The sequence below is a fragment of the Diadema antillarum genome, unplaced genomic scaffold (genome assembly GCF_040938485.1).
Source record: "Diadema antillarum isolate AM-2024a unplaced genomic scaffold, OU_Dant_1.0 seq00000762_RagTag, whole genome shotgun sequence".
NCBI classification, from domain to species: domain Eukaryota; kingdom Metazoa; phylum Echinodermata; class Echinoidea; order Diadematoida; family Diadematidae; genus Diadema; species Diadema antillarum.
Genome location: NW_027271652.1, coordinates 186426 through 201301, shown reverse-complemented (window position 1 = coordinate 201301; position 14876 = coordinate 186426). Strand labels below are relative to the sequence as shown.

Sequence of the window (14876 nt, the reverse complement as noted above, 5' to 3'; positions counted from 1 at the left end):
TGATGTGCAATAAAGTACATTTTAAGATGTATCATACCAATACAGAACAAGATGTACACAAGAAGAACTTTGCTGATAACAGCAATCAAAACGGAATGGACATATCCATGTTTTCTTTACCACTATTACTTACAGAATGGGCGTTGATGCAAAGTCTGGTCCAGGACTGCTTGTGAAGTGCTTCAACTTACTTTATGCCTCCCCGAATTTGTTCATATAGAGAAATCAGAAATCACAGCTCGTGGAGACCACACACAAAGTGACCGAGAGGTGCATATTAAATTGTCATGGTAACTGTCATGTGCACAGGAACCTTTAACAAACAAACTGCATGGGGATTGCACAGTGCACACTATATTCCATTTCTGGAGTGCTCTAAATGTTGGTGATCGTTTATACAGAAGTTAGAGCACTTCAGGAGCGCTCCTGAGCCTAGCCTTGAGAGGGACATAACTTTATAGAGTGCTAAAAGTCCTGCTGGTTGTCTGCTCATACAGCTTTCAAAGGGGTTCAGGAGTGCTCCTGGATCACTCTAAATGCCCTGTGGGAATGGGGCATAACGGGAAATCATACAATCACCATCTATGGGCTTCCAATTGAAACATTCACAACTACCTCTAGATAATTGGCAGTCCAGTCAAGAACCTGGACTACCTTACTACACGATTCAGGAGTATACTTTTGAAATGGGGCGGGGGGGGGGGGGGGGGGGGGGGTCCTCTCTTTCAGACTAGCAAAGGAGTTTTGGTCGAAAGCACCATGGTAGCCTTACTAGCTTTTCACTTACTTTTCTTGCAATAGAAAATATCTCTCAACAATTACCAAAATTGAAAAAGAAAGATTCATCCATTGAAGGATGAAGAAGAAAGGAGAAAAAAGAAGACAAAAGAGAACAAACAAAGAAAAAGACGAAGAAAAGAATAAGAATGAGTAATATATCCTGAGATGGATAAAGTAAAAAAAAAAGTCACATACCCAATGGCTATTAAAATCAAGGAATATATCTGAAGCTCAAAAGTCTCTCATATTGCCAACAGCCAGAAAATTTGTGGTGTATCAGCAACTTTGCTGACTTTACTTTAACCAACTCTTTGTACGCTACCCCGTTGGATCCTATGCACTTTAAGTTGTATCACTGCAACTCGCTCGGCTCACGTCAACCGAGTTGATAGCCCAGCTGTACGGTTTGAACGTGATGGTCACATTACCCGTTGCACCATTCGCCCCCAGGAGATCTCGTACCTGCTCTGCCTTTTCCTGGCTGAGATATGGCACTGTCCACCTGTGGAGATTGATGATGACCAGCATTAAACAAAGGAAAGTCACATTATCAGCAATATACATGGATGCCATTTAGAATGAAAGAAAGGGCCTGACATATATCTACATGAAGCTACTTTATATCTTTGTATACAAAGTGGCTTGAACTTTGATACTACCACAGCCTAAATTCTGCATCTTTGCATGAAAAAGTGACATCTTAACAAAATGCGCCAATAAAATCCTGATCATAATGCATATCGTCGCTTGGGCAACAAGACCTCGTATCTACAAAATGTCAAATGTTTAGGAGAGCAAAAGAAACATGGCAGACAAAGCATTGTATCAAATGGGAAATCCTTTCCTTTGACAAGCCGTGTTGGCTTCATTTTGGGGGTAAGACAGCTAGGATTTGGACAGGACATCACTAAACTGATTATCTGACCATTACTCAAAAAAAAGTCATTTTCACCAACATTTCTGATACGAGATATTGTCGCCCTAGCAACGATACAGAAAAGAAAGACAAAACAAAACAAAACAGAAAGAGTAATTACTTAACAGTTGCTCCAAAAAGAGGAGTTTAATGAACCTATGATCCTTTTTGAATGGGGTTGGATGTCATCAAAGTGGTAAAACAGCAAATACATGTATACACAAAAGAATGTGATGTCATTACTGTTGGGAATGTGAAGCGTATTTAAAGTGGTGGCATTTAAATAATATCAAACACAATCTTATTTGATTGACGCTCAATCGAAATGGTACAAAAAGTGATCTGAAAGTAAATTGGGCTGCCTGCTATGGTGTCAAAATGCAATACTCTGTACAAAGTCCAGTGTGGCAAGATATGGATTAAAAGAGAATTATGCAATAGCTTTTTGTTGACAGTTCATTCTATGATATCATCATCACATGTAAAACTACAATGTACTTGTAAGTAGAAAACATGCATTATATTCCCATCTGAACTTGACCTTAGCATATATGAGACAACCCAACAACAGGGTAACAATGCAATGAATTCCCCAATGAAATATCCTACAGTACAATATGGATTTTGATATGAAGGGTTTACAATCAAGGGTTTGCATTGGTGTTGGTAATAGTTTCAGTGAACATCCATACCCAGTCATGAAGGAAAGCACGTAGTAGACAAGATTCTCTGAGAATACAGCATGGCGCAGAGATTCCAGCCCCAAACATCCCCTAAACTTGAGATTCCCCCTACCTGAACCCTTTCGAAAACTGGAGACTAAATGTAATGGTACACAATATTGCATGTGTGCATCTAGCACACAAAAGGAGCAGGATGTCCTTTTTTATCCTGGGCCCAGCTTTAGCTCTAGGATAAGAGATGTTCCCTGGTGCTATCTCAGCCTTACTGATCAACAAATTTTGATGACTTCAGTTTCAGGTTAGGCAGGAGGAAGCTAATCTGTAAAACCAGAAATATCCATGGTCTGAAATTTTTTGCGAATTGGAGCCAACGACATTTTTCCCCCCACGAAATTTTTGCGAACTGTCACTGTCTTTCGATGCACACAGTGTAGAGAAGAACTTTAGCCTGCATTTTATTTTTGCGAACCTTGGCCCTTCCGAAAGTTGCGAAACTATAAAAATACACAAAAATTTCTGGTTCTTCAATAAATCTTGAGCAGTTGAAAAAAAAAAGAGAGGAGAATTTAAAGGGAAGACACAGCGACAGTTAGGAGAAGGTTTGAACTCTCGTGGCAGAGAGGGAAAGTTTTGTGATGAAAAAGGTTGAGAGACGGGATAAATCTCAACTCACCTGACCACCTCCAGCTGAGTCTCAGCAGCATCTGATCCATACCACTTCAGGAGGGCAGGCAGCTTGATCTGTTATAATAATAATGATGGTAACAATGGTTTTGATAATAACAAAGGTTTACAATACAGAAATAGCAATACTATTTAAACAATAATAACAATAACAATAACTAGAAAAGCACTCTGAGAGTGCAGATCTCCGCGAAGCAGCTACTTTCCACCGATGATCTTGCTCTTCCCAAAGAGATTTTTCTCCTCTCCACCACTGGGGAAAAGTTCTTTGGGCTCTTCCATAGAGATCAGTGATTTCCATCCCATAGGTATGCATGCTGAAAAATTCTAGAAGCCTTTGTTACATCATAAACCCTCAGCTGTGCGGCGCGCCTCGCCCTAGCAGAAAGTGGAGCATGCACTTTAGTGCGCGTATGAAAACCTAAAAAATGCGCAGCTTGAACTTCCAAGTTCATTGACCCTCGTACCTGCCAAAATATTAAAAATCCTTCATAAATTCCCCCAAAATTCTCAGATCACTACCAAAATTTAGCCATCTGTTACTTGTGTCATTCTCAACCTTTCCTGTAAGTTTCATCAAAATTCGTTAACCACTTTTTGAGTTATTTTGCACACGGACAAACTAACTAACAAACAAACCAACGGTAACGAAAACATAACCTCCTCCCTTGGCGGAGGTAATGAAGATACAGATTGCACTTTTTCCAACTGCTATCAAAATTACTGTTACTAAAATTGAAATTACAGTTACAATGCTACAATTATTATTATCAAGGTGAACTCTGTGTATTTCAGTTTGTGGCATGATTACCCATTGTGCAATTCATTTACTATAATATTTCCATCTTGTTCAATCATGCTCGTGGTTTCTTCTCATTCTTTTTTCTTTTTTTCTTCTCCTTCTTTTTCTTCTTCTTTCATGTACATGTATCCTCTAAAATTTTGTTTTTTTATCTGCAAAAACTTCACTAACGTCTGAATTCCAAGGTTGGAGCAAAAATACACAACTTGCTGAGAGATATGTGTATGTGGGTCAATTAATACAACATTTGCACTAAATGTCAGAGTGAGTGATACTGTAGCACTCATTTACCAGATATGTCACTTTCGAGATTTCCTCCCTTTTAGCATAAACAGGCTAATACTGTATTGCTTTTAAAGCTCCTACAGCCATCAATACTTTCAGAAGAATCAGCAATCACCATTATTTCATCCTCTTAACCCGCTCCGCAATTCTCTAAATACCTTCAATGTCCCCAAACGAGATTCTTTTTGCCCGTCGACAGAGAACGGACAGGTTGGTAATCCACCTGTGCGAAAGCAGTCAAGCGGTGCACGCATCCCCTCCCCATGGTCAACTACATGTGCCCATATCAATCGGGGGCGATGTATGAATAGAGCATGCGCTGATGGGCTCACAGACTCTATTGTTCTACACAAATCAGGCACCAGAATGCGATGACTGGGGTCAGCGAACATAGATATCTACTGTGATCAGCTTTGATCGCTAATGTACATTCGAGTTTTGTACAAATTCTTCCAACAGAAAGAGAACAAGTGCTGATAGAATAAACTCTTAACCTTTTTATCAGGCCCATTTTGGGGACTTTATAACACAAAGAAACATAAATATAGGCCACGAAAGCAGGCACTCTTGTGTTCATCTTGGGAACCTGGTATACCAGGTTCCCATAAGGAACGGGATAACACTTATCATACCTCCATAGCATCTGTATCCACCTCGACCTCCTGGTCCAGGTAATTCCTGGATGCCATGTCTAACGCCCTCTCTACGTTCTTCTCGGTGTACACATTGATGGGTGGACAGGACTGCAAGGGAAGGGCACAGAATATTTGGTGTACCAAAGAATTGACGTATCATTTGATAATGTATCATTTTCACAGCTGGCAAAACTTGTCTTTTTTTCAGAATCATAATGCTTCAAAAAGCCAAACTGGCTCAGTGGATTATCTAGTACGCCTACAGAATTTCAATCTAGAGGTCCCATTTTGGATGCCTAAATACCTGTTGAGTCACACACACAAAAAAAACCCAACTCTTTTGTGATTTGGTACTGTGTCTTTTTTTTTTCTACAAATTTGCTCTTGATTTTCAGAGTAGATATCTATATATGGATAATAATCCCTACAAATCTCTATTTTGTCACTTCGATCTCATTGGATTGAGACACATTGCTACCTGAGTGGGCTAATAGCTAATCTACCACTTAACTATAGCTCACGCGGGTGGCAATGTGGAATGGATCAATGAATGCCTATGAAAAAAAACTTGACAAGTTAAAGCAAAGTACATGTTCCTGGAAACAGGAAGAGTTAACAAGTTATCTTACTTCCTTAATAATCATGAGAAATAATCAAAATCCACATCAAAATTTACACTTGGGTGGTGTTGCAGTAAATTTCATACCTGAGCACCGCAGTTGAGAGCAAAGTGGATACGGGCATCCAAGTCATCCAAAGCAAAGGTCAACCTGGGGTCGTCGTCCCGGAAACAACTCTTCTTCGTAGAGGGGTGTGGCCTGTTCTCTAAAGGGTCAACAACATTGAGGACAGCGACCCACAGGAAGCAAGTCAGCAATTATCCAACGCCCTGACAGCAGGCCGCTTAGATACAATTTTTCAATCCCTGACATGATATCGTCGGCTGATTGTGAGAGGGGCATCAAATTGCCACTATAAAACCCATAGGCCCGAATTCACGAAGGTGGTACAAATGAAACCATGGTTTAAACCATGGACAAAAACCATGGAGCGCCAAGTGTCGCATGGAGTATTTCATTACAAAATTTGTCGTTTCGTCGATGAAATGATTATTTTGTAACATAATGAACATTTCGTCCACGAAATGATAATTTTGATAACGAAACGGTCATTTTGTCAACTAAACGACCAATTTCATAACGAAATATTACGTGCGACACTTGGCGCTCCATGGTTTTTGTCCATGGTTTAAACCATGGTTTCATTTGTACCACCTTCGTGAATTCGGGCCATAGTGTTTGAGATAACTTTTAACGCCCTTCTCATTCTCGACTGATAATACGGTAACTGTGGGACAAAAATTGAGAACATCTCTTTAAAATGGGGAATTCATCCCTTGAGTGCAGTGAAGGTGAATGAATGTGAGAGGCTAACAGGCAAGCTGTTTCAAACCACATCATCAGCTTGCTCTCAGAAAGCCAAATTAAACAAGAAACATTTACCATACAATGAACTTATCATTTCATTATCATTATTACAACTAATACTACAAAATTAACAACACAATTGATATCACTGTATTTTGGTAATGGTATGACTGTTATTACTATAATTACAGTCAAACCTGTATCTAGCGGCCACCCAAGGGAGACGAAGAAAGTAGCAGTTATAGACAATTGACCACTATAGACAGGTTCTGTAATACGCTTTTTCTCTCAAAGGGAATTATTCTTAGTGGTCGTATAAGGCAGGTGGCTGCTATAGCAGGTGTTTGCTAAGAAAGGTTTGACTGTATGAGTAACATAATCTTTTTTTTTTCTGTTATTGATAAATATCTTATTGATCTTTATTTTCTTTTTTTTTCATCAGATTTCATGGCAACCTGTTTTCATATTGAGGGATAGATGAATATAATTTGACAAAGAAAGCACAAACACAAGCTGCCTGTAAAGAGGAAAAGCTATAGTCCAGGCTAGGCTCCATAGAAAGTGCACCTAACCTTGTTTTTTTATATATCCAATGTTTTTTGATGGTTTCTTGTCAATTCGAGGGTGCTGATTCCAAATCCGATTGATGCCACTCGCGTAACCTTGAGCATTTTCGGCAAAACGCAAAAATCCAAAATGGCCGCCAGATATGCTAATTTGGCAATGATAATCCCAGCTATGTCAATTTTATGACAAATTATTCCATCAAAGTTTTTTAAATTTTTGTTCCTTGAGTAATTATACTTGCATATGCAAGAAATTTTTAATTTGAAGAGGTATGTTTAGTATTTTAAGCTTATTTTCAATTCAAAATGGCCACCACTCCTGTACTCAATATGAATGGCAAAAAATATGCATAGAAATAGAAGACGAATTTTCAGTCACATACCTACGCTTTTATCAAGTTTTGCATGTGCAATGCAAATCTGATGAGTGCCACTAGCAAAGCAAGCAAACAAACAAGCAAACAAACAGAATGTTTGTTGTTTTTAGGCTTATTATATTCTTCTTAATACAAAACTTCAAAATGGATGCCACTCATATACCCCTGCACAATATGAACGGCAGAGCGTGTGAAATAAACAATTTTTTTTCTGTCACTCAGGTACACTGTTTACCAATTTGTGTGCTGATTATAAATCAGAAGGTTGTTACTAACAAAGGCTGTTTTATTTTTTTTTATGCAAACATCCAAATTTGCTACCTCAATCTGAATTTTTCCCTAGGTATTTGGAAAAATCCACCAAAACTTGAATTGACGCCAACATCAAGATCGTTTATCAGAAATTATTAGATATGAACATTTGATACTTACTTGCCTTGAGATGTTCAACATCAAAATATTCATTCTGATTTAATGAATTAAAAGGCTGAATCCTAGATGATGACACAAATGAAATTTCCAATTAACTGTCCCGTTCTACATTATCTAAAAGCGATATTATACAAATTTTTCAGTCCCCTCATCCGAGAAAGAACATGAGGCAGGGGAAAGTGGAAAAAGGGACCACCTCACTTCCTGTTGTCAAATCTCTGGAATGAAAACAATGCCCCAAAGTTTTTAATGTTAACCCAGATGAATTATATATGGTAGATAAATTTTACCACCGTTTTTTCGGAGTGAATGTGTTTGAGTATAGGCCTATGATGTCGAGGGAGACTCTGAGATCTGTACAGTGCTGCCTCATTCTGAAAGCAGTGTTATAACAACTTTACACTGCTTGTCTTTAATCTTCAGCATTTGCAAATTCAGAATTGCTCTCGGTAACCAGACCAGCTGTGTTAGGACTCTGAATGATGGCCTCCTTAATGGTGGCTGTAAACTAACTCCACTAGAGGTCTTTTTAACATATATGTGGTGATATTACATTCACTTCACGTAGGAAGTTTGCAGATGATCTTGCCTTTACGTCTCATAGAAAGTCCTTCGATGACATGAGCCGAGTACTGACCCATCTCAAGACAATAGCGGAGTACTTCATCTTTTGGAGACTTTGCCCCAACCTTTATTAGATTATCATCAGACCCATGCCTTCCATCTTAGTAACCATCTTGCCAATGCTATGTTCAAGGTAGCCCTCTGTGGCAAGCCTTCCAAGCATAGGCTGAGGAAGTCCACCCTCCTTCACTGGCACTCGATCACTCTCCCTCACACTGGAAGGAAAGGATGGCAAGTGTCACCAGTGCCGTCAACGCATACCCTGACCTTCCAAACACGATAGCATGGGGGGGGGGGGGGGGGGGGGGGGGGCATTTCATGAAGCGTTTTGTCTGACAAATGTGCTATTTAATTTGCAATTTAATAGCTTATAACAGTTTGTCAAAAAGAAAAGATCTGACAAAACACTTCATGAAATGCCCCCTTGAACAACCTGCCATCAATGCGCCTGAAATCCCGCAAGCCTAGATTTCCCTACTGTAACTTGAAAGCTTTGACCCCAAACAGGTTGGTGCAGATGCTGGTCTGATGGCATCTCTGATACCACCCAAGTTACAACACTGTCTCTGGCCTGACAACAAAGCCACAGGGCTTCAACGGGTGGTGATCAAGCAAGTCTTCATGTCTTCATCCTGTTTCTATGGCAAATAATCGCCCTCTGACCCCTGGGGAAGTGCTGAACATCACCAGATGTGGTTGCAATTAAAACAATTGCAGGACTAATATGCATCTTTAGCCTGAGAATTCTGCAAATTTGGGGCTGATGTCGCCTGCTGCTAAACATACAATTAAAGGGTTCTTTAAAGACAATAAAAACGACAGTTTTAGTTTTAAGACAAGACTGAATGAGATCATGATGTCAAAGTGTATATTATCAACACCTTGGAACTGTGAGAGAACTGAAAGAGGTACCTCACATTGCTCCTTGGTTGATGTTTAATGAACAGTTTGTACGGTATTGCATTAGGACAGTTTCGTTTATGCCTTCAACAGTTTTTGTTGATGTTTTAATTCAAGATGAAAATCAGGTTTGCTCGATAATATCAAGGCGGCACTTCTAAATTAAATCATATCAAAGTGATGGAGGTTATGATCCATTTCGAACTCGCCTCAGGACTGCTCCCCCCCCCCCCCCCCCAACTCCTTGCTGGAAAAAAAATATGCAATGTAAAGGGTTAGTTGTGTCATTAATGCCTGATGTGTTTTTGTCTGCAACCATGCATGTATCTCTGCACTCACTGTATAGGATTTTTCTGTACTTTGTTAATATGGTTTTAGGGGAATGCATAATACAAGCTTTGCTTTCTAGCTTCCCCTCCATTTTCAACATTATTTGATGAATACCATGTATCTAGGCTCCTTAATACATTGTGTTAGTATTACATTTTTATATTTAACCGGCATGTAGAATATGATGGTACATTGATTCCTTGTGAGACGTTTAGTGAACTTATATTGTTGAGACTTTTGTTGAGACAAAATGAAATATATAAGAAATTGTGTTAAACATCGTAAGGTTTATGAATATTGAATGGTCATATATGTAGGCCCCCCTATATATTGTAAGTGACACCCAACTTATTGCACATATGCATATGTTTTGCCAGTCATATAGTACATAAGCATAGGAATGGCGGCCATTTTGAATTAAAAATGAGCTTTAAATGCTAAATGAACCTATATGAAATGAAAATTCGCTTGCAAATGCAGATGGAGGAACTCTAGGAACAGAAATGTACAAAGTTTGGTGGAATCATTTGTCATATAATGCACATTATTGTGTTTATCACGGCCGAATTAGCATGTCTGGCGGCCATTTTGGATTTTTGCATTTTGCCGAAAATGCTCAAGGTTACGCGAGTGGCATCAATCGGATTTGGAATCAGCACCCTCGAATTGACAAGAAACCATAAAAAACATTGTATATATCAAAAAACAAGGTTGGGTGCCTTCTAGCCTGGACTACTATGAATCTATTGATAAAGTGATTAGCTTCCATGAATCTTCAACAGTACCAGCATTCAACAGGTAATGAACTCTACATTTGATGACAATATCATCTTTAAAAAAAAAGAGGAAGGGTAACTAAGTGTTATTTTGCTGCTAGTCGTTCCAAGAGGAAGACAATTTCAAACAGATGAAAAGCAAGTGTAGAGAACGGGAGTACAAAGTCACTGCATGGCTACATAAAATCATCAGTATGAAAACAATACTTTATACTGACTTTAAACGCTAATGATACTCCTTCCATAAAACAACCTCATATCATTACATAGCCGCACAAGTTTTTACAGACATCTACCTATAGTTCATGCTAAAAAGTTGGATTACAGTAACATCATATGGAAGATACCATTATACTGTATCCATACCGCCTATTTGTGGTGTAATTTGAGAAAGAACTCTGATTGCATTGATGAACTAAATGCCACCAATTCCAAGTGTCCATTAAAGGAAATACCAAACTTGTCAATTCTGGACATTAATGACTGCTGTTTACATCAGAATGACAAAGCCAAAAGATACAAAATGTCGGTGAACTCCTCACTTGTGAAAATATCTAAATGCAGAAATAACAGCTTTATACAGTATAACAAATATACATTAAAGGGACTGTACAGTGCTGGTTGAGGTGAGGATTCAGCTTGTAACGTTTTGTGAGATATTTCGAAACCACTCTATTACACTTTGTAGATGTCAAAGAGCATACAATTCTAGGGGAGAATCAAAAGTTTATTTGACAAAAATCGGTTTTGAATGACTGAGATATCTGAAGTAAAGGTAAAACAAAGAGATCCTAATGAAAGTCATATGGCCTGTCAATTTTATTAGGATATCTCAGCCATTTCAAGGCCAATTCTCATCAAATAAACATTGATCCTTCTTGAATTACCTCCTCTTTCACATTTCATAAGAGGTTTCTCATCATCTCACTGAAAAAAAAAATCTTATAAACCTGACTTCTCACCTCAACCAGTAGTGTACAGTCCCTTTAATAAAAGAAAGAAAGAAAGAAACTCTCTGAATAGTCTTACTCCTTAGTATGCCGTGCTCGATGTCATCTAATGAATATGCATGGCCTGCGATGATGTAAGCGCTGGTCTGCCAGAAATTCTCTATCTCCAAGACAGAAGAGGGAAGCTTTTCCCTGACGGCCAGGGCATGGACAGTCAGTGCATTGTACACATCTGTGAGCGGGATGTTTATAAGCTAAGGATTCACCTCTATCAAGTGCTCAATGCCAATAATATCCAGAGTACTGTAGTATGGATACCAAGCAGTTTCACTACTTGACACCAAAGCCTTACATAATAAATCAAAATACTGTAAAAGTGGAAATTTTTGCTGTGTTGAAATTTTCGCGCATTTCGCGCAACCACAAACTAGCGCGAAAATAAAAGCACGCAAATATTTTTGCTTGCCATGTGTTCCAGTAGCTGATGTCTTAATTCCGCGAAATTAAAAACACGCGAAACTCTTATTACTCGGCCGAGCGCGAAAAATTAGTCGCGCGAAAACATCAACTTTTACAGTAGAAGGAGGGAAAACAAAGGGGGGAAAACAAACAAACAAACAACAAACACATATCATTTAATATTTAACAAAATAAAATGAAAACATTTTGATGGTTGACATCATTTGCAAATAATCATTAGAATTAAATGAAAGCAAAGAGGTGTGATAAGCCGAGTAAGAATGGATACATACAACCTTGTGAACCCCACTTGCAGGGGTCAGGGGAGGGGGTGGAGTGCTCTGTGGCCCCTGTTCTTTATTCCATGTACAATCCGTTTACTTGTTTTATAACTTTGAAATGGCAATCAAAACTCTTTGTTCAGTCTGAGCATTAACCTGATGCTTATATGGCATAACGATTACATGCTTGGTAGAATAGAAATTAACCCTGGAAATGGCAATCGAAAAAAAATTAAAGCCCTTACAATCTATTTTGCTTGACTGCCGAGTTTGAGACACGATTAAAGGTCCAGTTTACCTTTGGGAGCAGTCATTTTCAAAATGTTCAAGAGATCGCCTTTCATGCATATGTGTAGGTCTGTTGTACCACAAAACACCCTTCCATGTGAAAGTTTTGCAGTAAAGCCTAAGTTATAAGGCGATATCAGCACTTTTCTCAATAAACCGTAACGGTATACGGTTTAGGTTGGAAACATTTCTATTATAACTATTGTTCACATTTTGTACATTTAACAATACTTAGAATCGATTTTACTGATTCAAATTTTCACAGTGGTTGTTTCTATCCCTAACTCACACTTTAGAACTATTTTAAGCACTAATGTTGGGTTTTCGTTTCATCTGCAAATGGTAAATTTTGCCTTTAACTGCGATCCAAAATATCTCACCCTCCTCCTTTCCATCCTCAACATGACTTGACATCCCTGTCCCCATAAACTGTGTCCTCTCATTTTTAACCCGTTGAAGACCAGTCCCGAGTATACTCGGGCAGGTGTCTATGGGAAATGCGTGTTGTAGCAAAGTCAGCCTTTCTTCAACGGGTTAAAAATGCAGCGCCAGTCCTGGCCTATACAGATTTAACAAATATCCCTAATCCCTATTGGGTCAGAATGGTCTTACTATTGGACTGAGACACACATGGCTGTAACTACAATGTACATTTGAGTGGGCTTGCTATTAAACTTAACATCTACAATGGTGTATACCAGAGCTACCAAGTCTCACGCATTCTGAGTGAGACTCAAGCATTTAGGGGTCGTCTCACGATCTCACGCATGGCACCCATTTTTCTCACGCATCGGGCAAAGTCTGCAATTTGGACAACTAATAATGAGTATAGCTCAAATTGAAGGTATACTTTCCTTTTGCCTTTCAAAATAAGTAAAATATAGTCACTTAAGTATGCACCTGACAGCACCATTAAGAGCTGAAAATCGAAAAATCTCCCTACCGTAGGAGGCCACCGGAGAGGGTGGGGGGGGGGGGGGGGGGGGGGGGGTGTTGGACCCCTCCTACACCCTTGCTTGCGTGCACATTCGCTCGTTGAGATTCCGAGTCATGAAAATCTCACTCATAAAATTGTTTTGAACTTGGCATCCCTGGTATACATCAATGCAGGTCAACATTGGATGGATTACTCAATGGCTTTATACGAAAAGCTTGAATCCCCTCTACAATTTTGATTGTCTTGGTGTAGAGTTGCATGCAAGGATACTGATGAAGAATGCCTTTCTCTGGTCAGAGGTCAGGGGTCGAAGGTCAATGGCCTGCAGCTCTCTGGTCTTGCCTTGGAAGTTTGTGAAGAGGTCGCTGTACTTGAGTCGTGTGTAATCCACCTCCATGCCGTCTTCAGACATGAACATAGCCTTCAATCTATGGGGATGAAAGAAAGAGCGATAGTGGGCAGGCGTGTTGTCTTGAATGTTTTTAGACTACAGGGTATCATGCCTTTATTTGCTGAAATAATATTATGTAGTTTATCTGGATGTCTATCCATCAAGTACTTTAACCCGTTGAAGACTAGTCCGGAGTATACTCGGGCAGGTGTCAATGGGAAATGTGTGTTGCGGCAAAACCATAATATGTCCTCAACGGGTAAATATTTGAATTTTTTTATAATTTGGCAAGGCAAAACCATCTTGAGGATATCAGCTCTGCCTAATGTGTGCTCGGCACACATGAATATGCTATCTTTCACATTATTTTCTTTTTACTCTGATGCACTTAATATTTCGTGTCTGTATGTGCTTTGTTAGACTAATAGCCTGTGAATCATTTTGGCATATGATGCCTTTAATGATGGATTATTGCTGTAGCCTACAGACGGCTACATTGGAATGGCTCCTGTATCAAAGTGTATGGTAAATTTCAGCATTTTTTTTTTTTTTTTTTTAGTAATGGCTCCTGTATCAAAGTGTGTGGTGAATTTCAGCCAATTTCCTAAGAAATGAGTTTACAACAGAATGACATACAACGTGTACAAGAACCAGGTGTACATGTATATCATGCTTTTTGTATAGAGTCTATCTGGTATTTGGAAAATAATAATAGCTGAAAAAAGAAAAAAAACCAAAACACTCCATCAAACGATATTCCTACGTCATTTTTGGATGACTTTTGAGAACACAGGTCCCTTGAGGTCATGTCATAACGTGTAGCATTTTTGTTTCTATCAAACTCAAAAGTTAGATCTATTTATGTTTCCAGATGACACATTAAAAGACAGCATGACAAAGCACTTCTGGGTCTATATCTATATACACAAAAATTTACAAATTCAGTCAATGGGTTCATCACACAAGTTTCAGTAAAAGCAATCTATAGAAACCTAATGTAAACCAGAAATATTCATGGCACAAAATTTCTGTGTATTGGAGCTGACCGCCTTTTTTTTTTGCAGCGTGAAATTTTCATGAATTGCCACTAGTATTCATTTTATAAGTGTATGGACAAGAACTTTTGCATAAAGTACTTTTATTTAGCAAATCTTGGCCCCTCTCAAAAGACATAAGAAATTCATGCATGCGAAAAGTTATCATTTTAGAATGGTGGATTTTCTCTTCAGAACAAACCTCAAAATATATTTCTGCAGGTCGACCGCTAGCTCAAGAGCTGACTGGATCGGATTAAGAACATTGTATGACTTTGCATCACTCGACGGGTTGGACATGGTGACGACACTGCTTTGA

General features: G+C 38.9%; 1 protein-coding gene across 1 annotated transcript; it reads right to left on the bottom strand.

Annotated features, from left to right (window-relative positions):
- Nucleotides 1–532: 532 nt before the first annotated feature.
- On the bottom strand, nucleotides 533–14876 carry LOC139738644 (uncharacterized). Its single transcript, XM_071649260.1, has 8 exons — nucleotides 14760–14876; nucleotides 13403–13560; nucleotides 11247–11399; nucleotides 5492–5610; nucleotides 4783–4893; nucleotides 3053–3120; nucleotides 1156–1282; nucleotides 533–541 (listed from the first exon to the last, which is right to left on the bottom strand). Exons 1-8 carry the CDS (start codon nucleotides 14855–14857, stop codon nucleotides 533–535), a joined length of 843 nt encoding a protein of 280 aa, XP_071505361.1. The 5' UTR covers nucleotides 14858–14876.